General features: G+C 48.5%; 2 protein-coding genes across 4 annotated transcripts in view; one reads left to right on the forward strand and one right to left on the reverse strand.

Annotated features, from left to right (window-relative positions):
• Positions 1 to 58: 58 nt before the first annotated feature.
• Positions 59 to 19,639, reverse strand: PCID2 (PCI domain containing 2; the record flags this gene model as incomplete). The annotated part of the gene is made up of 14 exons (XM_082602245.1): positions 59 to 292; positions 562 to 685; positions 1,405 to 1,530; positions 1,684 to 1,757; positions 2,710 to 2,810; positions 4,628 to 4,769; positions 5,277 to 5,352; positions 5,872 to 5,975; positions 8,419 to 8,473; positions 9,368 to 9,407; positions 10,446 to 10,513; positions 11,568 to 11,641; positions 13,385 to 13,474; positions 19,067 to 19,639. 14 exons carry the CDS (start codon positions 19,637 to 19,639, stop codon positions 203 to 205), a joined length of 1,737 nt encoding a protein of 578 aa, XP_082458371.1. The 3' UTR covers positions 59 to 202.
• Positions 19,638 to 24,031, forward strand: part of CUL4A (cullin 4A) — a gene marked incomplete at its 5' end in the record, with an annotated part of 42,575 nt that continues 38,181 nt past the window's right edge. For all 3 annotated transcript variants that reach the window (XR_014291733.1, XM_082602243.1, XM_082602244.1), the window contains 2 exons: positions 19,638 to 19,791; positions 20,473 to 20,588. Coding sequence is in view for 2 of the 3 variants with exons in the window: in XM_082602243.1 (XP_082458369.1) it covers positions 19,638 to 19,791; positions 20,473 to 20,588 (270 nt within the window). The remainder of the gene's footprint in view (positions 19,792 to 20,472; positions 20,589 to 24,031) is intronic.

The following is a 24,031-nucleotide window of genomic DNA, read 5'->3' on the forward strand; positions in this document are numbered from 1 at the left end:
GGCCAGCGGAGACGGCTGCGCTTTCTGAGAAAGGGATTCCAGGCCTTTGTGAGGTGCATATTCGTCAGCCGTGATGTCGGAGACACTGAAGTCGCAGCATCTCCAGGAAAAGACCCGAGAGACTCCAGCTGCAGAGAACGAGTTCTCGGCAGGATGAGAACCAGGATCGCCCCGCTCCCTGTCCTCGGGGCCGGGGGCGGGGTCAGCACACCGTGGACAGCGGGGGGAACGGGTTCTGCTTGCTGACCACCAGCTTCTGGTGCTGGTGCGAGATGTAGCCTTTAATGTGACCCTGTGGGAGAAGAGCAGAGGCGGCGTATGTTTCCGGGCCTGGGTCTCGTCAAGCCTGCGGGGGTGAAGGACCTGGCGCTGTGGCACAAGTATCCCCCCCAGTCACCATGCAGTCAGCTCCCTGGGAGGACAACGAATGAACACACACAGGGGAGAACAGAGAAATATGTGCCGTGTGCATCCACCCCGCCCGCACAGAGCCCTCTGGGAACAAGGCAGGCGTCAGAGCTCCCGGGGAAGACGGGGCCCAGGGGAGGCGCGGCCACACACCATGTAGATCAGGTTGGCCAGGATGCACTGGACCTCGGCGATGTCCACGTCCTCTACCTGCATGAACTTCAAGGCAACCAGGAACGCATCCAGAGACAGCTGGTGTGTCTTGAGTAACAGGTACCTGGAAGCGGGACAGAGCTGACGCTCATCAGGGACGGGATGTGAGGACGGAGTCAGCAGGAGAAACGTCTGCCGAGAAACCTCTGTTCAAGAGGAACAAAGCATCTCCCACCCGCCAGGTACACTTGAAAAATAAGAGCTTTTAATTCTGACTTTCCAATTTTAAAAAGCCACTAGTACAAATACACTTTACGTTTACTGAATATTTGCTTGAATCTCAGATGCACGTGTTCTCACATTTTAACATCCTAAAAATCGAGAAGCACCTTACGATGGACAGTGTCTCAGGTGTGATGAACTGTGGTCCTTGCTAATTTTGATATATTCCTCGCAGCCAGAAAAAGTCTGTCTTTGACTGAAGTTTAACTGAGATCCTGCTGGGACCAGGCCTCAGACAAGAGTCAACTTCCAGAGTGACACGGAAGAAAAGAACAACCTCCTGACGGACAGGGGTGGTGGGGAGGGTCAGTGGGTCACCAATAGAGGACACGGGCAATGGGTCCCACACTCTCTGGCAAAGTGGGAAACGCTTGGTTCTCAGGGCTGGCGCTAAAACGTCTGTTACAAGGTCTTCACCGCAACCCGAGTTATTCCTCCCACAAGGGTGGGCAGACCTCCGCTCCCTCACCTGTGCAGCCACAGCGCCGGGGCCCAGGGCAGTGCGTGGGCTGCGGAAGGTGGATTTTTTCCCACAGAATGAAAAGAAAGGCCTCTGCTTACACTTTCTTAAAAAGATTCCTGTAGGTGATAATCTTCAGCTTCTCAAGGATGAGGAAGATGCCGCACCGGATGAAGAAGGCCTCGTGCTTGGCCAGAGCCTCGTTCAGGAGGAGGAGGTTGCCTTCGCTACGCGGCGGGACAGACGCACAGACACGGTCAGAACAACGTCCAGGACGAGAGCACATCGAAACGCAACACGAGGTTCTCTCACAACACGAGGACGTCTGTCCCGATTTTATCTTCTAAGAGGTCTCAAGTGGAAAAGGGAGAATACTCTACCTCACAGCTCTGGTCACCTCCGCAAACTGCATGAGATGGTACTTTCTCAGGAGCTCAATGGTTGGCATATGACCCTAAGAGTAAATTTCCAGAATAAGAACCCTTTCACTTTTAACCAAATTGTCTTTGATAAAACTCTTATCAAGGAAATAAAACTTGCAACCTGCATTTCTTAGGCTTTCTTCCTAAGTCACTGAACAAGAACTGAAAGCATCCTAGTCTACTAGAAAAAAAAAAACCAACGCTGGTCTGGAAATCAGAAAACCTAGCCAAAACACGGTTTTGTCATCAGTGACATCTGACCTTGATCTCGACCTTCTCATTACTGTATCATCGGAGGTGGGTGACACCTGAAGCAATACTAGACTACAATTTAGGAACTCAGAAACAGCTTCTAGAAGAACCAGCTGAAAAATCTAAAACTGGTTGTTCCCGTGAAGTCGGGTTAGCAGTGGGGAGGGAGGTGTGACACTGTCTTTCCCACTACAAGTCGCCTTGAACTAGGTAAGTATGTGTGTGTTGTTTTGATAATTAAAAAAAAATTTTAAATGGGAGGAAAGGAAGCTCTATCTATTACTCTGAGGATGTTTTAGTCAAATAACTTGCTAGCTATTTGTCATTTCTTTACAAATACCAAAAATAATTTTCAGTGACCAAGTAAGATACCTACAGACAGGCTGGAATGACCTTTTTCTTTCTTGGTTAATCCATTTCTATAAATTTAGATTTTTTAGGGGCAACAAAAATAATATGCACCTATTTTACTTGTCTTATGTATGTTAAACTTTTGAGTTAGGGAACTTCAAGGGAAAGGAAACACAGGCAAGCCTTTCCAGAAGGATCTGGAAGTGCCAGTCACGGAAACAGTAGCTCGGGTCACACCCAAGGCTCATTCCTCCTCAATTTTTGGGGTGTGCTCATGTGCAGCTCAGACTGTGACCCGTCACACACCACTGGCTGCGCTGTAAAACATCTGCCCACTTCTTGTAGACAACAGGACCCGTGAGAGCTGGTGAGATCACTTACCAGGAGCATCTTCACAGGAAGCAGATAAATGAGGACCATCCTTTTGTTCTTCTGGCTCAAACGGTGGCAGTGCTCAAAAGCAAAGGACAGGTACTCCTCAGCTGCAGAGTCAGCCAGAGACATGGTCACCACGGTCCCCACCCTGCGCCTGATGCCACCACCCACCCTTACATGAAGGCCCGAAAGGTTCCAGGAACTGCAAATATCTACCGTCAATATCAACAAATTATTTTCTGCTGTGTTAGGTATTCAAAAATACCACTCAGTGCATATTCAGAGGAAAAGCACAGCAATACCTTCAGAGACTTCAGCTGAGAGTACAGGTGACCCCTGAACAAGGCAGTCTGAGCTGTGGGTCCACCTGTACACGGGTACTTGCAATGGTAAACACTACGTTACCGCGTGGTCTGTGGCTGGCTGATCCATGGCTGTGGAGGAACCGTGGGCACAGGGCTGACTGTGAGTCACACGGGGCTTAACCCCCTCGTTCAGGGGTAAACTGTAATTTAAAAGCTTCTCTTCTTGGACTTCCCCCGTGGTGTGGTGGTTAAGAATACGCCTGCCAACGCAGGGGACAGGGGTTCGAGCCCTGGTCCAGCAAGATATCACATGCCGCGGAGCAACTCAGCCCGTGTGCCACAACTACTGAGCCCGCGAGCCACAACTACTGAGCCTGCACTCTAGAGCCTGTGCTCCGCAACAAGAGAAGCCACCACAATAAGAAGCCCGCGCACCACAGGGAAGAGTAGCCCCCGCTCACTGCAGCTAGGGGAAGCTCGCGCACAGCAACTAAGACCCAACGCGGCCAAAAAATAAATAAATAAATAAATTTATTTTTTAAAAGTAAAAAATAAAAGCTTCTCTTCTTATGCTTGATATTTAAAGGGAAAAAAAAGATGGGGGGGGGCTTCCCTGGTGGCGCAGTGGTTGAGAGTCCGCCTGCCGATGCAGGGGACACGGGTTCGTGCCCCGGTCTGGGAAGATCCCACATGCCGCGGAGAGGCTGGGCCCGTGAGCCATGGCCGCTGAGCCTGCGCGTCCGGAGCCTGTGCTCCACAACGGGAGAGGCCACAGCAGTGAGAGGCCACAACAGTGAGAGGCCAGCATACCGCAAAAAAAAAAAAAAAAGATGGAGGAACTAACCAAGAAGAGCCCTCTTTCGAAAGCTGTAGATGTATTAAAAATTTTGTGAAAGAAAATGAAAAGTTGGTCTACACAACCCTACAGAGTAAAGAAACAGAGCATTTATTATGAGAGAGCTGCTATTTCTGTTAGCGGAGCATCATGGCCGCTGACACACGGAGACGAGGTGCTCCTTACGTCTGGTGTGTTGCCTGGAGTCACATGGCTTCGCGTGCAAATAACTGTCAGAGAAGTGAGTTTAGAAAGTCTGGTCTGAGGACGAGAGAAGAATGATAAAGGACCACCACACGCCAGCTACTCCAAAAGTTCAGAAAGAAAAAACGTGGCTTCCCACTCGAGAAAGCTAATGACACAAGCCACATAACGTGATTTCATGAAAGTGCAGCTCTGACGTGGCACTGATCCGTCACGCACGGCCACAAGCACCGAAGATGGCACCAGCGCAAAGGCTCGTCCACCGCGGCTGGAGCTGGGCTACGCGCTGCCCCATCTCCACGTCCTGGGCCAACGGGACCAGCAGAGGCCATGGGGAAACACCGACTGTAGCCTGTGCCGGAACACCGGTGCCCAGAAAAGGACGTGCTGGCGCCCGTCTCAGAGACCTGGCGCGGAGCGAGGAACCTCACGTGGGGCTTTCCCTTGTGGAACCAACTTAGTGTCAAAAATAAACACAGCTTGGATGCAGCCAACACCCACGGTCCACCTTCAGCAGTAACAGGAGGCAGTGACCATGTCCCCTGCACCCAGCCCCAGCTGCTCAGAAGCAGGGACACACCTTGCTTAAAGTCGCTGTCGAACATGGCCTTCCGGCCCACGTAGTACCTGTACGTCACCCTCTGAGCGGTGCTGTAGTCGTCCTTCAGGTTTGAGCTGTCGATGGCTCGGATGAGCGGTTTACACAGATGGAGTTTGTTGATCTGTAACGAGTAGCAGTCTACCCTGAACAGCATTTTAAATAAATAGGCAGAACAAACGAACTTCTGGTTACGAAGTACACGCCTCCTTGCGGTGGGATTCATGTCATCAAAACCGAAGGCTCGATGCTAACACCGCACCACAGCTGCTCAGCCTGACCGCGCCCACCGCGGAGGGCCCACCCGCACAGGGGCCGGGCCCCGGCGCCCCTCGCCTGGCCGTCCCCGCACGGACACCGGTGTGAGGCGCTGGCACCTCACTTCCCCTGGAGCCGAGCGCGCGCCTCGCCGGGCGGAAGCTAAAGAGGACCACGGGCGTGACGCCTGACGGCAGCCCTCGCACCAGGCAGCCCCTGGGCGCACGCCAGCTCCCAGGATTATGTGTGCAGCCAGGGGTGGGGGGGGGACCGCTTGTCCGGGAGGCCGGCTGACAGTGAATAGAAGGGCTGTCTGGGAAGACAGGCGGAAAGCAGACCCAACAAAGAGACACAGCGCTCTGACAGCATTTACCTTAAAATAGATCTTGAATAACTGATTCACCAGAAACAGCATGCCCCACTTCTTGGAGTCCTCTATGCCCGCACGGCTACGGGGAGAACGGTTATGTTAAAGCTGCCCGGGAAGTAAAGATGTCACACGTCAACTGCAAAATCAGCTTCCGCAACAAATTAGCGTCTTAAGATAGAGCCCCACGGCTCGAGTCACGTGCACGGAAGACTACAACGCTACGAAAGAAGACGTCTTCTCTAACACCGTGGGTACTCAGGGGATACAGCGCCTCGCCACAGCAGACGAAAACCGCTCAGTTTGCAGTGATGTTGTGTAAAAGCTGACTGCGATAAAGCGCTCGGGAAAAAGGAAAAAGTACCTTCTCTTATCGTCACAGCCACTGAAACACACAGCGACACAGAGGAACCTCGGAAAGCATGAGACGCAGAGCGCAGGCCACGTGGGCCCAGAAGTGCTAAATGTGTGCAGAAGCATGAGAGGTGGTTCTTTTCTCTTATTTCCTATGAGACAGTGGACTATTGGAAGCAAAAACTAACAGCAATCGTGGGGTTAAGGCCAGCGCCAAGCAGGGCGGGCAGGGCGGCGGGGCGCTCACGTGTCGCTGGCGCAGACGCGGAAGCAGCTCATCAGCAGCTCGGCCGCCTTCTCCAGCATGTCCCCAACTTTGCTCTTTCCTTTCTTTACCAGCTGCTGATCTGCCTGATAGAAGATAAAAACCTTTACTTTTCATCTCCTCTAGACACCTCGATTAAACAGAAGATCACGGCACAGCTAGAAGCAAAAACGTACAGCTGAGGGTCACCCCAAAGGTTCTGGCGAGACCATCTAGCCTGTGCTACTACGTTTTCCAAAACGGAGGTGTCTACAGCGTGTTCCAGCTCTTCCACAAATCAAATCGCTCTTCAACCAATTCAAGCCAGTAAGTCGGTCACGGACTCCTCGAGCCTGCGCGACCTGTGCCACGCGCTGCTAACTAGCCTTTTCTTATTTGGCCACGAAGCCCCATCTCCCACGCGCGTGACGTTTGCATGGACGGTGCAGAGGACGGCAAGGGACAGGACTGGCGCCTGCCCGGAGGCCCCAACCGAACTTGCAGCCACTGTGTCCTGAACCTCGCGCACCTGTGTCCTCCCATCAACCAACCAATACAGCTAACTTCACTTTAGAGGGTCAGTGAGGATGCACTAAATATGAACACTAGTAAGTCTTAGTCCTTGAATACATGTATTTTTAGTGTTCTTTGCGATGAAGCGAGAAGTCCGCCTACAGCACGTCTGTTTTTAAGGAAAAGCACTGGGGCCACTGTCGAGGCCGCAAACTGGACCGTGGAACAAACAACCTCAGAGCCTGGCCAGCCAGCATGGGCCACTGGCCAGCGCGGGGCTCTGGAAAGTGAAGGAAGCAAGCCTGTCACTGCCAGGCAAACACTGACTGCTATCTGCTGCCGATGACATTTGCACTTTCAAAAAAAACTTAGAACTTTGGAAAACTTGTACTGACCACCAAGAGCCTGGCGGCTTTCCACTGCTTCACGGCTTCTCTGATGATGTCACTGGAGATATTAACAAATGGAGAGTTTTCCTGGTTTTTGTTTTTTCACGTAATGAAATATGTCCACATTTGGAACGTCTGGGTAACTCAGTGAACCAGAACTCTCCAAATGATCAATGTACAACGTTACAAAATCCTACAGGGGTAAAAGATCCATTCACCGTGCAGGACACACCAGTGGGTTTGGATGTAACAGGAAACGGTCACTGCTAAGCTTCAGAGGCCACATTGTAATGAACCTTAAAAACTACTCTTGTAGTTTTAAAAGGTGTAGTTCAGAGAAGGGCATCTACGATCACCTGAAAAGGCTACTAGAACAGTCCTCCCACTTCCATGTACATCTACGTGAGGCCACACTTCTTCATATATTCAACCAAAACAAGGTACTGCAAAGAGTGAATTCAGAAGCAGACATAAGAATCCGAGCGGCTTCCGTTGAGCCATACATTAAAGAGATCAAAACGGATAAAAATGCCACTTTTTAGTACATTTTGTTCACTTTGAAAATAGTTTTTTTTTTAATTTAGAAAGTCAATTATGTTACCACATAAAAGGTTTATTATTTCAGGTGAACAATGTTAAAAATTTTCCCAGTTAAAATTTCTAATACAGTAAGTACCCATATGAACAGAAGCTTCTGGGGGTCCTCAATAATTTCTATCTAAGTTATTATATTTTTCAGTTCTAAAATTTCCATTTGGTGCTGCTTTATGTCTTGCATTTCTTTGCTGAGATGTCTCCACCTGCTTCAAGCGCGTTCGCACCTGCTCCCAGGGTTTTATGGAGGCGGGGGTGGAATCCCCATCCCATCCTCAGTGTCGGGTGCTTGCTGACTATCTCCCCCATTCAGAATCTCAAAGGCCGAGAGTCCCGCTTCCTGGTATGACAAGGGACTCTCGATTATATCCCGGATGCCCGGGGTGTCCTAAGACTGTGGCTCTTCTTGTTTCAGCCAGGCCTGCGCTCACACCAGCCACCCACTGCTGACAGGGCTGGGCCTGCAGGCCAGGGCGGAGGCAGCTGGGATGCTCCCCGCCCCAGAGGTGGGGTGGAGGGGAAGGAGCCGCGTCTCTGCCTGTCAGCGTCCCCGGGCGCCCAGGAGACGAGAAGGAAGCAAACGCAGGGAACTCGCTGCCCCGTCTTCTCTCCACCTCGCAGAGCCATGCTGGCCTCAAAACTCCCAGCAGGCGGGAGAGAAACACGTGCCTACTGGGTCTTGTCCAGAACCAGAAGTTATCAATAGTTTTTAAAACTGTAAAGGGGTGTCAGGACCAAAAAGTTAAGAACTGCTGCTCCCAAAATGGCTTACGCTGACCCCAAGGGGAAATCGACTCATAAAGTCCTCCTCGTTCCAGAGAACCCTCAGCACTGCCTGAATCTACACTAGGGACGGGACGGGGCGCATCTCCACAGCTGACGAGAGCGCGGTCCCTCACGCGTGAGCCAAGCCACCCCCCGTGCTCTTGCTCTCCACACCAGATCCACCCAACCCCACGTGTTCCTCAAAATCTGTGGCAAGATGACATGAAATTAAGCAACAGATAGATAACGAGTTTGGGTTTAAAACAACAGTGACAGAAACTGAACTTACATTATTGGCAAATATTCGAAGGTCAAGTGCCACTGCATACATGACAGGCAGAGCCCTACGGGGTAAAAACAAGTATATTTGAAGAAGCTCTGAGGTCAGAGGTTCCATTACCAGAGGTGGGGACGCCAGGGCTACCATCCAGAAAGGGGGTCACCAGCCCACGCCCAGGGGCTGCTGTGCTTTCCCTCACCCTCCTCCCGGGCAGGTGGCAGCCCCTCCCCATCTGCACAGAGTCCCGGGAAGTCGAGGGGCTCAGCCCTGGCAGCACCCTCCCCCTACGCTGGAACAGGAAGTCTCCTTCCCCTCAGCCCCTACCACCAGCCAACAGCTCCATTAAAACAAGACGTGGTTCACAACGACCTCGTAACAGGGCCCAAGGTACGTAACAGACCAATGTCACAAAACAACTTTTCAAAATCTAGCTGGCAGTGTTAATTTTATGTGTAAGAGAGATCTTCACTTAAAAAGGTTTTTTTTTTTTTTTAGTAAAAGGTATTTGCAAGCCTTCAGTTATTTTAGTATAAACAAAATTTCAGTATTTACCAAGATTTTTAATAAATCATAAAATAGTTTACCAAGGAATTTAAAATAACCCAGTTATTATGTATTCTATCATCCCAAATGAACTGTAATTGATCTACATCTTTTATCCAAGTTTAAAACCAAAAGTAACTTCAAAATTGACAATTAAAGGGAAAAATAACATTTAATAAATATTTGGGGGCATGGAATGGCTGAAATACTTCATATTTACAGAAAAACACTGCAAATAATCTGGCTGACCTGCCATTTAAGTTTACACTGACTATTAAAACTCCATTATCTGTGTTGATATTATCACGTCAACACACAATATTAAATACCAACACAGAAGACACAATTAAAACTTCTGCTTTTAAAAAAGAAAAAAGCCATTTGCTAATTTCCAGCTGTTTCTGTTTGTACTCACCAGTTTTCTTCTTTGTGGGCCTGAAATGCCCGTAGGAATGATGTAGTATATTAAGGAAGGTCCGACATAAAAAGTTCAAGTCATGCTTCAATTGAAAGACTAAAGAATAACAAGGGTTCTAAATTGTAAGGGCTATAGCTCACCACTTAAAAGATTATGTATCATAGCAGCAGGTTCTTGAAGGGAAAAAATACATAAGCCCACAACACCCGAGCATCATTAGGTACAAGTAAATACATTTATTTCATACACACTTTGCCCAAAGGAAGAAAAAGACTGTTAAAAGATTTTTAAAACTGGCAATTTCACACATTTTATTTGGTTTCTCTGAGCCCAGATGATCACAACTTATATACAACGTGCTTTAGAATCTGTAGTATATAAAGTTTATTTCATTGATTACAGAATTCTTGAATTCAAAGGAGACTTGGCTGGTCAGTAACCAATTCTCTTCTGTGTATATTAAGCAAGATGGTTGAAAAATTAGCAACTAAAGGGAATTCCCGGGCGGTCCAGTGGTTAGGACTCGGCACCTTCACTGCCGGGTTCTACAAGCTGTGCGGCTTGGCCAAAAACAAAAGCAACTGAAGTCTGGAGATACATATAAACAGTACTAGAATACTCACTGACCAGGGCCTTAGCCATAAGATATCACTTAAATGATTTAAATCAGAATTGGCTTGATTAAGGCCCTCAGTCACCACAATTCAATGATGCTGTGTGTTGCGTCCACTCTTCCATCTGTGCCTGGATCTGGAAGTTCTTCTATTTCTCCAAGGGGACTAACCCACCCCTGTAACTATACTGAATGTTGGAAAGGCAACAAAATATTATTCTTCACAATAGAATTAAATAAAATCCTTAATCATAACCAATGTTCTTCCCTACCATACAGGTGACTGGACACCAGTCTGAAGGCCATGCTAAATTTAAGTACCCGAGTGGAAGAGCTAAATGAGCTTCTCCTGCCTTCTAGTTAAAGGTGTGACTAAAACTGGCCTGATGTTTCAAGATCTTAGCCCCCAAGTAACCCGCTGTATCTGTTAGACATTGAACAGTAACGCACACGACAAAAGATATTGGACGATGACGGTCTGGCACTTGTACGCCTCTATGAAGTCGTGGTTCCCCACCGCGTACGTGCACCTGGAAAGGAAGCGGTGGACACTGAGGACGGAGGGGCGGAAGGTGCGCGGACTCGCTGAGAACCGGCGTGAACCGCGCGGACCGCACCGCTCACTCCCGGCACAGACGCCCTGCTCTCAACTGACCCAGCAGATTACAAGGAGGCTCACAAGAGACCACCGGGTACAAGAGGAAATCCCACGCTACATGCTGGGCCTGTTCTTTCAAGTCCCAGAAGGAGAAGCCCAGCTGCAGAGGTTCCACTAACAACACGCAAATGGCCCTTCTTGGGCATCAGTGGGCAAGGACACTACCCAGACGCCCGGCTGACAGTGTCACTATCAGTCAGTCCGTCCCCAAACCTGGCGCCTCACCGCATGCTGCACAGAGCTAGGAAGCTGCTACAAGAAACACAGTGGCACTCCAACTTTTCCAGGGATCTCAGGGGCCCCGCAGGGCTGCCCCACCCTGCCCCCACACCCCGGCCCGCTCAAGACGCCGGAGAAGAGGGCAGGCCGGGGGACAACCAAATGCCACACACTTTAACACCTAGAGCTTGCCTGAATCGAGGCTTTAGAGGTGAGAACAGTAGACATGACATGTGAATAAAAAGCAGAATTTCATCTGCTCTGATCTGCTCCAGTTTCTTTCCCAGTAAGGCCAAGAGGTTAAAAACCGGGCGTTTCCATGAAAAACGCAAGTCGATAGTGGGAGCCACATCCTGCTGCACAAAAGACCACTACACAGCCGGTAGGATGAACATCAAATGCTTTTCAGAGCATTACACAGAAGACACACACACATCCATGACTACCATTTCACGTTAACTTTAAAAACCATACGTGGTCCCTGAATAAAAAATTTATTTAAATTGGAAAGTATTTCATTTTTTTTAAGTATTTTAAACTTTACAAGATTTTCATAGGTGTTACCAAAGTGAAATTACAAGCACACTTTTCTACTTTTTCAAAGGAAATTTTTCACTGCTTCAAGCATAAAATGATGTTAAATAAACCCCCTAGTCAGTTCAGCAAGTTTCAGATTTGCTTGTTTTTCTTCCTCACTCATGGATTACCTTAAATGAGCTGCAAACATTTCGTCATAAGGGGGTTCCAAAACTTGTTGACACTTCTCTTCTGGAGAGGCCATCTAAATGATCGTAAGAAAAATAGTAAAAATAAATTAACTGGGACAGAAAGAATGCAACATGTAGGAAGAGATTTAGACAAACCTTTGTTTCAAAAGAATTTACACTTTACAGCTGACAGTAACTCTTCACACTTTAGCACTTCAAAAACAAAGTTCATTTCTTCCACAATATTTATCAAGCACGACCTACGTACAGGGCAGGAGATGAACACAATTCGCTTTGTCTACCACAGGCCAGGAAATACTCTAGGCATGTTCATGTACCTCTTAATCTATTTATTAAGCAGCTACTATGTGCCTCGTGTGAGGTCGAAGGAGCTGGAGACAGTGCCTGGAGGAAGCGGGGTCGGGGGGCCAGCAATCGCTCCTGCCCACTTCCTGCTGACAGGACTGCCCACTCGGGGTCCCGGGAGACCGCAGACATTCCCTCGACCTTGCCCTCGCCTCCCAGCGGCCAAATTCTGGATAACACGGCATCACAGCGGATTATGCGGCACGCTGAATTTAAAAGAAAGGGACTCAGTGAATCCACACTGATACAGCTCTATAAATGAGAGCGGGAGAAGGACAGCATGGGAAAGATCACCACCCTACAGTCCCTGACGAAACACCCAGGCAGACAACGGGCCCAGCAAGGCAGCTGTCACGTGGAAGGACGTGGAGTTCTGGAGCGAAGGAATCAGCCTCAGGTCACAAATGGGCGAGCAGACGTGTACCAGGGACAACCTGCCAGCACGCTGGACCCGAGTCCCATCAGGACTCCGAGCACTTTCTTTTATTTTTTTTAAATTTAATTTAATTAATTAATTTATTTATTTATCACTGGCTGCGTTGGGTCTTCGTTGCTGCGCGTGGGCTTTCTCTAGTTGCGGTGCGTGGGCTTCTCATTGCAGTGGCTTCTCTTGCTGCAGAGCACGGGCTCTAGGCATGTGGGCTTCAGTAGTTGTGGCACGCGGGCTCAGTAGTTGTGGCGCACGGGCTTCATTGCTCCGCGGCATGTGGGATCTTCCCAGACCAGGGCTCGAACCCGTGTCCCCTGAATTGGCAGGCGGACTCTTAACCACTGCGCCACCAGGAAAGCCCAGGGCACTTTCTTTCGAAAGAAAAATTTAGGTCCCTGATAGGACACTCCAACATTGTAACGGCTCTCATCGAGGAAACGGGTGTTACAAAATATCAACAATATCTTCCACAGAAGCTATTGCTTGGAGAGCATTTATCATCTGAATCAAGAATGCTTATATTTTAGAGCAGGGGCTGGCAGATGCTCACGTAAACGGCCAGCAAGGAAATGCTGCAGGCTCTGCAAGGCCCATGTGCCTCTGCGGCAGCCAGCGCGCAACACAAGCGGCTGTGCTCCAACAAAACCTCACTGGCAGCAACAGGACACGGCTTTGGGCTCCAGGGACAGCCAGGCCTGGGCAGAGCCCGAGCCCCACTGCCTGTCCGCTGGATGACCTTGGATGACCTGGCCCCGCTACTGCACTTCTCTGAACCCCATAAAGTCGCGTGGAAATTAAATGCAGGAAAACGAGCACAGATCTCAGGACGGACTCTGAGACACGGTGCTCAATTAATGCTCAATAAATGAATTGGAATTAGATAAATCGTGAAGGAACTTGGCAATTTTCAAACAAGAGTGGCAACATTAGTTTCCTTCCTACTCAAAGTCTAAGCTTTTCTTAGGAAGGTGGTGACCCTGTAACCCTCTCAGACACCTGTGTGCGTGTTCCCACCACCTACCTGAAGCCGTGGGTTGGCAACATGAGGGTGCTTGAAAGACACCAGCTCTGCAAGGGATGACCCGTCTCTGGTGTCAATTGCTTCATAGACCTGAAGCGTTTGGAAAGAGAAGAGCTAAGTGGAAAATAAAACACTCTGTCCTAATGGAACCTATACAGCACATTGCACGCCCCTAAACTTCACTTTCTCTACTCTGAAAGGAGTCAAAATATAACAATCAGTACTCTCCTTAGCCAGCAAATAATCACTGCATTTGAAAATGAGATCTCCTGGAGGCAAACAGGGGACTTACCATTAAAAACAATGAAAAAGCAGAATAAGCCAGCGATTTATTATTTGCTTATTAATGAAGGTGAATTATTCAATTTTACTCAGTCATACTAAGAAACACTTGAAAATCCACTCATACAGCTTATGAAGAAGAAAAAAGAGCTTGAAAATCACATATGTCCAAAATTCAAAGCACTTCCACTCAACCTAAATTTCAAATAAAAATAGGAAGGCAATGACCAAATAAATGTCACAGTCACACAATAGGATGCCTGGGTGTTGTGACACAGAATCAACTAGATCCACTTGTAATAACATGGAAAAGTGTCCACAACATACTTACTGTTAATTCCAAAAAAATTAGTTGCAGAAAAACTGTATACCTTGATCTCGGAGAAAAAGAAAAACTAAGTATTGATATAACGTGTAAGCACAGGAAGAAATGCGGGGCCCCAGGCCGCACCAGCTGACCCCTGACCAGTGGAGTGGGAGCCGGGGGGGCCGAGGAGACTTTTATTTTATATATTTCTATACTGGAGGGCTGCGTTACAGCAGAAATTTTGTAATTAGAAAACCAAATGATATTTTAAACATATTTATCAAAAAATGACATAAAAATCCTAACCATATAAGTGAAGACAAAGCCAAGCATAAAGCTGCACATACGTATAGCATCATTTATCCACAGAAAATTAGGTACGAAAAGTATATGCAGGGGCGACGTAAGAGGATACACGAACGCACACCCACCGAGAGGTGCTCACATCACCGCCCACCAGCAGGGTTAACACTGAAAGGCCGACCACCCTGAGCGCTGCTGAGAACACAAAGCAACTGGAACGCCAGCCACCGCTGGTGGGAGGGCGAAGGCGTGCAGCTGCCTGCGGAAACGGTGAGGCACGCGACCCTCCCACCCGGTGACCCGACGGCCAGGAGGCACGGAGGCCCATGCTGCCTGGACACCTCCAGGACCCAGCTCCTCGTCTGTGCACACTCAGCATCGACTGGGAAAGTTTCACCACCGTCTCTAAGGCAATTCACAGAATAAAGAATTTGCCACTTGACTACTCAACAAACTACCTATGCACTTACATTTTGAGCCAGCTCTCCCACTTCTGGGGATTTACCTTACAACAAGAAACAAGATATCGTGCAGGCTTACTTGCTGATGCATTATAATGAGTAATCACAAAATACATAAAATCAGTGCCCCTGCCTCCGAGAAGCTGATAAAGCCCACGACGTTCCCGTCACCGGGGGTGTGACGGAAAACAGAAGGCTGGCGACAGACTATGGGCAAGTCTTAAAGAACGGACACACTGCTCAGCAGACACTAGAATCACAGGCAGGCCAGTCACCCGCTCTGGTCACCGTTAATGCGTCACGCCCCAGAACCTTTGGCCCTTTCACTTAACACCCGCACTGGACCCTGCAGTCGGACCCCAGGTCAGCCTGTTGGGCAGTACCTGTGGGCCTGGACCGGGGACTGCAGACCTCACCAAGTGAAGCGCACCAGCTCTGCGCGCTCCCAGGAGGAAAGTCTCTTCCCGGGATGCTGCTGGTCACCTTGCATTCTCCACGTTCCGAGCTGGTCCACAGGGGGATCATCTACTCGTGAACTCGTAATTCCTTAAAAATACGTTTTCTAGCTCCAGCCACTGAAAAGGCATAAAGGTAATGGCTCCCCAGTAGCAATGGGCACACGTAGCACTCAGGTTTGTTTTCTACATTCTATTCCCCGCTAAAGGGAACCAGAGCTCCCTGGGGAAAGGGCAAATCCAGCACTGGGACAGGGAAAGAACTAGGTGAGCCTGGAGTATATGTTATTGTGCCCGAAAGCAAGGCAAGGCTCAAAGAAGGACAGAGACCTGTCAAAAAGCCACAGAACGGGGACGTGTGCATATGTGTAACGGATTCACCTTGTTATACGGCAGAAACTAACCCACAACTGTAAAGCAATTATACTCCAATAAAGATGTTAAAAAAAAAAAAAAAAGCCACAGAAACCAGTTTGAATGGACTCCCAGTGGTCAAATCTGGGACAATTCGAGCTTCAAAAAGAATAATGGCATTCTCGCTATTGGTACCGGATTATAACTAGGCATTAAAAGTAATCTATAATGATACTTTCAAAAAGAGGGGCCTAGAGGAAAGCACTGTTTAACTGATGAGATACTAGCTAGTCAATGTAGAAAGAACGATAGGAAATCACCACTTGGCAACCACTGACGTAATAACTGACTTGGGAAAAGCATGTTGTGAGAGGGTGTGGAGGACAGGACGCTCGGTGGTTTTCGGGGTCCGTCCACCAGCCTGCAGGTTAATCGCGATGCAAAACGGTACGCCAACAGTGGAGTGATCTGATGGGCAGACGCCTCCTTAACCAAGTGGTCCCGTCAGCATCCCCAGCGCTGGGAGAGGCCACGGGAAATCCACACTATCCGACTGAACCCGCACCTAATCATCAGGAACAGCCAAATAAAGGCAGTTGGTGAGGCATTTACAAGTCAGTGGGCCTGGACATGTAAAGAAGGTTACATGTCATAAAAGCCCCCTTCCCCAAAGGGCAAGAGGACTCTTCTAGAAGACTAAAGGGCAAAGCACCCCAATGCCATGTGATCTGACTGGACCCTGGGTTTCAAAAAACAGGTTCCAAAGAAGATTGGGGGGGGGAGTGTGGATTAAACTATGGATTCTACACTGGAAAATACTGATGTTCACGCTGACGTTCAGTTTCTCGGATGCACGAAAGGCGCTGCAGTTACACAGTGGACGGCCTGGGTCTCAGGCGCTCAGGAAAGTGAAGGCCGCGGGGTCACCACGAAGAAGCACATGGGCCCAGAGGGAAGGGTGAGTGAGCACGGTGGGTACACGCCCGGGTGAGGGGTACACACCTCTCCATTCTATTCTTTCAACTCTTCTGTAGGTTTGAAATCTTTCAGGAAAAAAAGTTGGAGGAAAAAAATGTTAACGTAGACACAGCTTTTAAAAAGTAACCTGCCGTGTGAAATAAGAGTTTGTGTAATGGACAAAAGAATGAAATAAAAGACACTAAAAAAAATACTACCAGCCCTCAGAGAGATACTAGAAGTGATGGAGAGACCCACCTCAGGAAGAAGCATGGAAACTGATCTTTTTCTAAGGAGAACAACAAATCTTTAAAGTAAAATATATGGGGAAGTGTAAGGTAAATTAATTCAAAAAGAAACTAAATGGGATGCCTGCTAAAACTCGAGTGCTGAGCAGGAAGGGGGTGTCGCCGCAGGCCGGTTGTTGAGAGACAGCCCTCCTGGGCCCTCGTGCTGGGGGTCCCACACTACAAGACTCTGACCACTGGCTCTTTCACTAGGGCCGTTACTCAGGGCTGTTCATGTGACGAGTTACCTTGAGAAATGAGATAATGTCTCCCCCATCCCAACCCTAGACAAAAACCAGACTTGCTTACTGCCTGCTACAGAACAGGTAGATTCCCCAGGTTCTGTCTCTCTCAGGTACATGTGCAGCCACCGTTCTGGGCCTGTCACATCGCCTGTGGGACTTCGGGCCCAGGGAACCACACCAGCATGTGATGCTGTGCTGCTTGCCACACAGAGTAGGAAGGTCCCTGGCCCCTGACCCAGGAATCGCATGTGTTCTGCCAGCATCCAAGAAACCAACAAGAGACCTCATAGGCTACTGAGGGTAAAATCAAATCCCAGACCCAACAGCTAGTGGAAGTTATCACAGAGACCACGGGAAATGAACGACACACGACTTGTCCACAGGTGGTTGCTGGCCGAGGATGTTGCAAAGGTGAGAAATACGTCCAAGCTGACAGGGTCACTGAGATTCAAGCAACAATAAACTTTGGAAGCTAAGGAATAGGCAGGTTCTGACTCGGACAGTAAATGCCTGAAACATGGGCTAACAGAGGTAGTGAGCTTGGTGTCACAGCATGGACTCTGGGGCCAGGACTCCCAGTCTGAATGTGCCACTTACTAGCCCAGTGACCTTGGAAAGTCACTTAACATCCTCCGTAAAATGGGGCTTGCAATGGACCAAGCTCCTAGGAAAACAGTGACGATGATGAGTTGCCGTGTACCACAGCGCCTGGTTCTCGGTAAGCCTTCACCAAGCACTCATCATGCCTGTTCTCAAAGCCACCCCGCTGTTTCGTGGAGTGCAACAGAGAAGACAGACAATTAAAGGAGATTCTCAGAGTGCTCCTCTGGGAAGGCAGGGAACAGGACCGAGTGGTAGTCTGGAGAAACAGAGGCATAGGAAACTGAGACAGACAGACCAGCACGAGTTCTAACTCACTGCTCACTAGAACGTGGAGGTCCGAGCATTGGTACATCACTCGGCCTCACGCCCCTCCACCTGCCTGCATCTACCCAGCCCACAAACTGTACTGCACACTGCATGGCTCAGACACTGTTCAAGGCACACACAGTGCCCCTCCCCCCAAACCCTGGGATTAGGTGTGGGCAAGAAAACTGTAAGAGGTTTAGAAACATACAAAAGATATAAAGTAAAAGTTATGAAAAAGCGTAAAATTCTGGAGAGACTCTATATTCACAGTGGTTCTCAAATGTCTACGTACTTGTTCAACTTTAAATAAAAACTGATATTGAAAGATGTTAACTCTGCAAAGATAAGGCCAAGGTGGACTTATCCTTAAAGAAAAGGTCTTAGGCCTCATTCAGAAAACTGCAAACGAATGTATATTTGTAAGCTTTAAGTTAAGATTAAAGCATGTATCTGTTTTTTCCTGATTCCCGTTTTAACCAACTTTCTCAACTAGCCAAACAACTAATGGTTCCAATCTTGTTAGACTCTATTCAACTGCCAACTAGATATCTTGGCCTCCAACTCGACACGTCCAAGACTACGTTTGTTTTCCCCTCCGAATCTGTCCTGCTCATCTGTTGCCCAGCTAGAAACCGAGGAATCACTCTTGACTCCTCCCCGTTCCCCAACCGCACACCCGTATTTACCAAGCCCTGGTAAAGTCTCCTTCAGATATTCTAAAAAGCCCACTCCCCCTTTTCCTTATCCCTATTACCACGGTTCTAGTTCTGCGAATTAGCACAGCTCAGAGGAAAGACTGCAAGCTTTGAATCCATAAATACCTATGTTTGCACTGTGCTGCTGCGTTCACAGGCTGTATAGACAAAACCCTGAGAGACACACTTCCCAAAGGATGTAAGCAGCGGACCGCTACCACAGACCGGCTCGCAGCCGGACCACCTGCTCTGTCCCCCCGTTACTTCCACCACTTTGTCCCCCCTCCCCACACGCCCCTAAACTGAGATCGCGGCCAGGGGCTCCAGCGCAGCCGGCGGACAGACTCGCCCGGGCTCCCGCTCCGGCCCGCAGGCCAAGACAGCGGGAGGACAGCTGGCAGGCGGCCCGCTGGCCGAGGAAAGTTACCTGCTGCAGGTACTGATTGATGGTGATGTGCGCCATGGCCGCTCCCGCCGCCGCCCCGAGGAGCTGCGCACCCCGTCGCCGCCGTTGCGTCACTTCCGGACCGCGGTCCGGTCCCGGCCCCGCGCCGCCGGCCCCGCCTTCCGCGCACGTTGGTTCCGGAGGCAGCGTGTGCGCGGGAGTGCGAGCCCCGGGCCGGCATGGCGGCGCGCCCGGGCTGAGGAAGGTCGGGGGCTGCGCTGCGACTCCCTGCCCCCCATACGAGGCCGCCTCCTCGGCGCCCCGCCGGGCCCTCGACTGTTGCGGGTTCCACACGGACCGCGGCGGACGCGGATTGCGGCGCCCGCGAGCTCGGGGCTGGGTCGGGTCGGGGTCTGGCGCGCTCCCGAGGCCTGCGGCACCGGGTCTGGTCGGGCCGGGTTGGGCGGCGATTGGGCCGGGCCAGGCGGGGCTGAGGGAGCGCAGCGGAGGGAGGGCGAGGCCGGGCGGCGGAGACCGAGGCCGAGACCGAGGCCGAGGCCAAGGCCGAGGCGGAGGCCGGGCGGGCGGCGGGCGGGGCGCTGCGGCCGCGGCCATGGCCGACGAGACCCCTCGGAAGGGCAGCTTCTCGGCGCTTGTCGGACACACCAACGGCCTCACCAAGCCCGCGTCTCTCGCCGCGGCCGCCGTCACCTCCAAGCCTGGGGCCGCCGGCGGCTCCAAGAAGCTCGTAATCAAGAATTTCCGAGGTGGGTGCGGGGCGGGCGGGGCGGGGCGGGGCGGGGGGCGTCCCTCCCCTCGGCCACTCGGGCTGCGACGTCGGCGGGGCGGCGCGGGCCGGCGGCGGCTTCCCCTTGGTCTGTACAGTTGGTCCAACGGCATTGAGTGACGCCAGGTAACTCAGGTGTCCCGGTTCGCGCGGCCGAGCCGGACCGAGTAGCAGGACTGAAGCTCTTCGTGATGTAATTTAATTACTTGCTCCACTTCTCACCAGCTCTGTCGCTGTCACTGTCTCGAAGCAGGCGTCTTCGATGCAGACACGCCAGTTACAAGCTTATTCTTCACCTTCCTCCCAGCTTGGAGTAGTTTCAGTCAACTTTAAATGTTGTAGAGAGCTTAACTATCCCACGTTTATACGTTTGTGAAACCCACTTGTTAAGTAAAGGAATACAGTAAGATTTGTATGATTCCTACGTGTGCTCATCCTAAGTATCAGTACTAGACGTATTTGTTTAGCCAAACGAAGATGGGATGGTTGCATAGTCTGTAACCCAAGAAATTTATAAATATGGTACTTGTATTGGGAAAACCTAATTTTTGCGTTCCTTACCTATGTGTCTTTTCAGTACTTTTTTTGTGGAATAGTTTTTTAAAGATGTGTGATTCTTAGCATGGATGCCATTACCCACTGACTCCATCTGCATTTACAGACAGACCTAAATTGCCTGATAACTACACTCAGGACACCTGGCAGAAACTTCATGAAGCAGTGAAAGCCATACAGAGTAGTACCTCCATCAGATATAACCTGGAAGAGCTCTACCAGGTAAGGCTCCACATGTGCAGAAAGCAGAGCTTGTTAGAATTCTCACTGAGATGTAAAGGCGCAGTTTTCTTAGGGAGAACTTTAAGACCTGAGCGGGCCAGGGTCCGGTTTTTCACTTACCTGATTGTTTCTTATAGTGTCTAAATAGCACAATTATCCAACTCCAGTGAAATGTGACCCAGACGTGGATCTTGTGCTTCTCGGTGTTGTTTCAGGGTCAGTAATGAAGGAGATCATAGAAATCGACTCTTTGCCTGCAGCAAGAGCAGTAGGAGTTCGGTGGCAGCGTGTCCCAAGTCGAGGAGTGTTTTCCGTTTTTGCTGGTTGTGGGATTTTTATTTCATTTTCAGGCCTCAGCTGTCTAGAAGGGTATTTAAAGTTAACCCATTACAGGAGAGAAATGCGTTTCTAAGAGTCACATGACTTAATATTTTCCAAATATGCAGCAAACAATTGTCATAATTCCATTATGTTATATATGAAACTCTTATTACAGTTTGACTTGTTAATGTGGATTTTCCCCTTTTCATTGTGTTTTGTGATTAATTGTTGCAGTTAAAATGTGCAGACTGGGGCCTCCCTGGTGGCGCAGTGGTTGAGAGTCCGCCTGCCGATGCAGGGGATACGGGTTCGTGCCCCGGTCTGGGAGGATCCCGTATGCCGCGGAGCGGCTGGGCCCGTGAGCCGTGGCCGCTGAGCCTGTGCGTCCGGAGCCTGTGCTCCGCGACGGGAGAGGCCACAGCAGTGAGAGGCCCGCGTACAGCAAAAAAAAAAAAAAAAAAAAAAATGTGCAGACTGGTTTTGTTACATTTAATTTGAGATAACGATGTTCCTTTTCTAACACCAGAAGAAATGATCAAAAGTACGTTTCACTGTTGGTATATTTCAGTTACACACAGACTGGTTTTCCTGATATCTTGTTTTTAAAGAATGACATTAGCTAACTAGTCTAATATTATCTACATTTTAGGTAATATTATAGCACAATTTCTACTAAGAGACTTAAAATTTTTTTTCTGTTTACATAAGTGATTACATTATTAAAATTATGGAAACTACAGAAAGTACAAAGAAGAAAATAAAAATCACCTATGTTCTTACCACCCAAAGAAGACTACCATGGACAGTTCGATGGATACCTGTCCCTTCTTGGTCTTAAGTTTGTGTGAGGTTATTGTATTGTTTGATCGACTTAATTACGGTGTAGAATATGTACTTCAACAAGCTTTAACAAATGTACCCAATTGTATAACCACCACACAGTGAAGATACAGAATGTTTTTGTCACCCTGAAAAGTTCCCTGAGGCCCCTTTGCAGTGGGTCCTGTCCTGTGCCCTAACCCCCAGTCCTTGGCAGTCACTGATGTGCCTTGTGTCGGTATGTTTTGCCATCTCTAGAATCTCATGTCAGTGGAACCGTGCAATTGTGCCTAGCTCCTTTCGCTTAGGGTAGGGCTTGTGAGTTGGGCGCATGCGTGCGTCATGACAGTAATTCGTTTCTTTGTTGCTGAGTACTCTGGGGACCACCAATTAGTTATCCTGAGGTAATGGATGTCTGGGTGTCTAGTTTGGGGTTGTCATGAATAAAACTGCTGCAGACGTTCATGGGTAAGTCTTCTTGTGGACAAAAATTCTCATTTCTCTCGGATGAACGTCTAGAAGTAGGTTCTCAGAGTAAAATGGAAAATGTGTATTTAGCTTTACAAGACATTTCCTAACTTTCAAATGGCTTCACCATTTTGCCTCTCTGCCAGTGGCACGTGAGCGTTCCAGCTGCTGCGTGTGCTTGCTGACATTGGGTATCGTCAGTCTTTTTAATTTTTGCTATTCTAGTAGGTGAATAGTAGAATTTCACTACGGTTTTAATTTGCACTTCCCTAACGATATTAAGTATCTTTTCTTGTGCCCGTTGGCATTCCATACACCTTCTTTAATGAAGTGTGTGTTCAAATCTTCTCATTTTTTATGGTGGTGTTTATTTTCTTATTATCGAGTGTTTGAGTTTATTATGTGTTCTGAGCATGCATCCTATACAGGTATTTGCCTTGCAAATATGTTCTCCCAGTTTGTCTTTTGATTCTCTTAACTATGGCTTTCAGAGAGCAGACGTTTTAAATTTTGATGAAGTCTTTGTATCAGTTTGGTCTATTATGGATTGTGCTTTTAGTGTCTCTCTGAGAAGTCTTTGCCTAATCAAAGGTGGTAAAGATTTTCCCTTGTATTTCCTTCTTTTAGCGTTTTAGGTTTTACATTTAGGTCTGTTGTCTGTTTTGAGGTGAATTTTTGTATTTGCTGTGAGGTATAAATCCAAGTTCACTGTCTTCCCTGTGGAGGTCCAGTTGGTCCAATGCCATGTATTGAGGCGTCTGTCTTCCCCAGCAAACTGCCTTTGCTCCTTTGTCAGAAGTCCTCGTCTGTGTGAGTGTGGGTGTCCTAAGTCTCAAAGTCTGGAGCGCTGGCCCTGCAGGTTTATCCTTTTTTGGGTAAACTTGTTTTGGGTATTCTAGGTCCATTATATTTCCATATGAATTTTAGAATCTGTTTGCCAATTTCTGCAAAAAAGCCTCCTAGGATTTTGGTTTGGGAAGCGTGGGGAGCTGCTATCTTGACAACACTGAACCCCCCAGGTGACCACAAGGGACAGCTCTCGCTTAGTTAGGTCTCAGCAATGTTTTCTAGTTCCGCTGTGCAGGTCTTGTACATCTTTTGTGAAATTTATCCCTAAAGCATTTCATATTTTTATGGTATTGTAAAAGGTAGTATAAATTTTAATTTCTGGTTGTTGATAGTACATACAAATACAACTCATGTTTATATATTGATCTTGTATATTGCTGTTTTGCTAACCGCACTTATCTCTAGTAGCTTTTTTGTAGATCCCACTGGATATTCTGTGTAGACAATCATGTCGCCTATACACAGAGATAACTTTACTTCTCCCTTTCTAATCTGCATGCCTTTTATTTCTTTTCTTGCCTCATTGCACTATATAGAACCTCTGGTGGTTAGTACGATGGTTAATAGAAACGGAAAAAGCAGACATCCTTGTCTTGTTCCTGGTCTTAGGGGAGAAAGCTTTCAGTCTTTCATCATTGAACACCATATGATGCTAGCTGCGGGTTTTTCAAAAATACCCATTATCAGGTTGAGGAAGTTCCTTTCTGTTCCTAGGTTGTTGAGAGTTTTTATCAGAAATACTTGTTGGATTTTGACAAATTCTTCTGTGACTGTTGAGATGGTCATGTGATTTTTGTTTTTTAGTTTGTTAACTACACGGATTGATTTTTCAAATGTTAAACCAGTCTTTCATTCTGGTATAAATACTACTTGGTCATGATGTATTATCTTTTTAATGTACTGTTAGACTCAGTTTGCTGACATTTTGTTAATTTTTGCATCTGTGATCACAAAGGATATTGTATTATTCTCGTGTAATGTGTGTT

The sequence above is a fragment of the Mesoplodon mirus genome (genome assembly GCF_964341445.2).
Source record: "Mesoplodon mirus genome assembly, chromosome: 17".
Classification (NCBI taxonomy): domain Eukaryota; kingdom Metazoa; phylum Chordata; class Mammalia; order Artiodactyla; family Ziphiidae; genus Mesoplodon; species Mesoplodon mirus.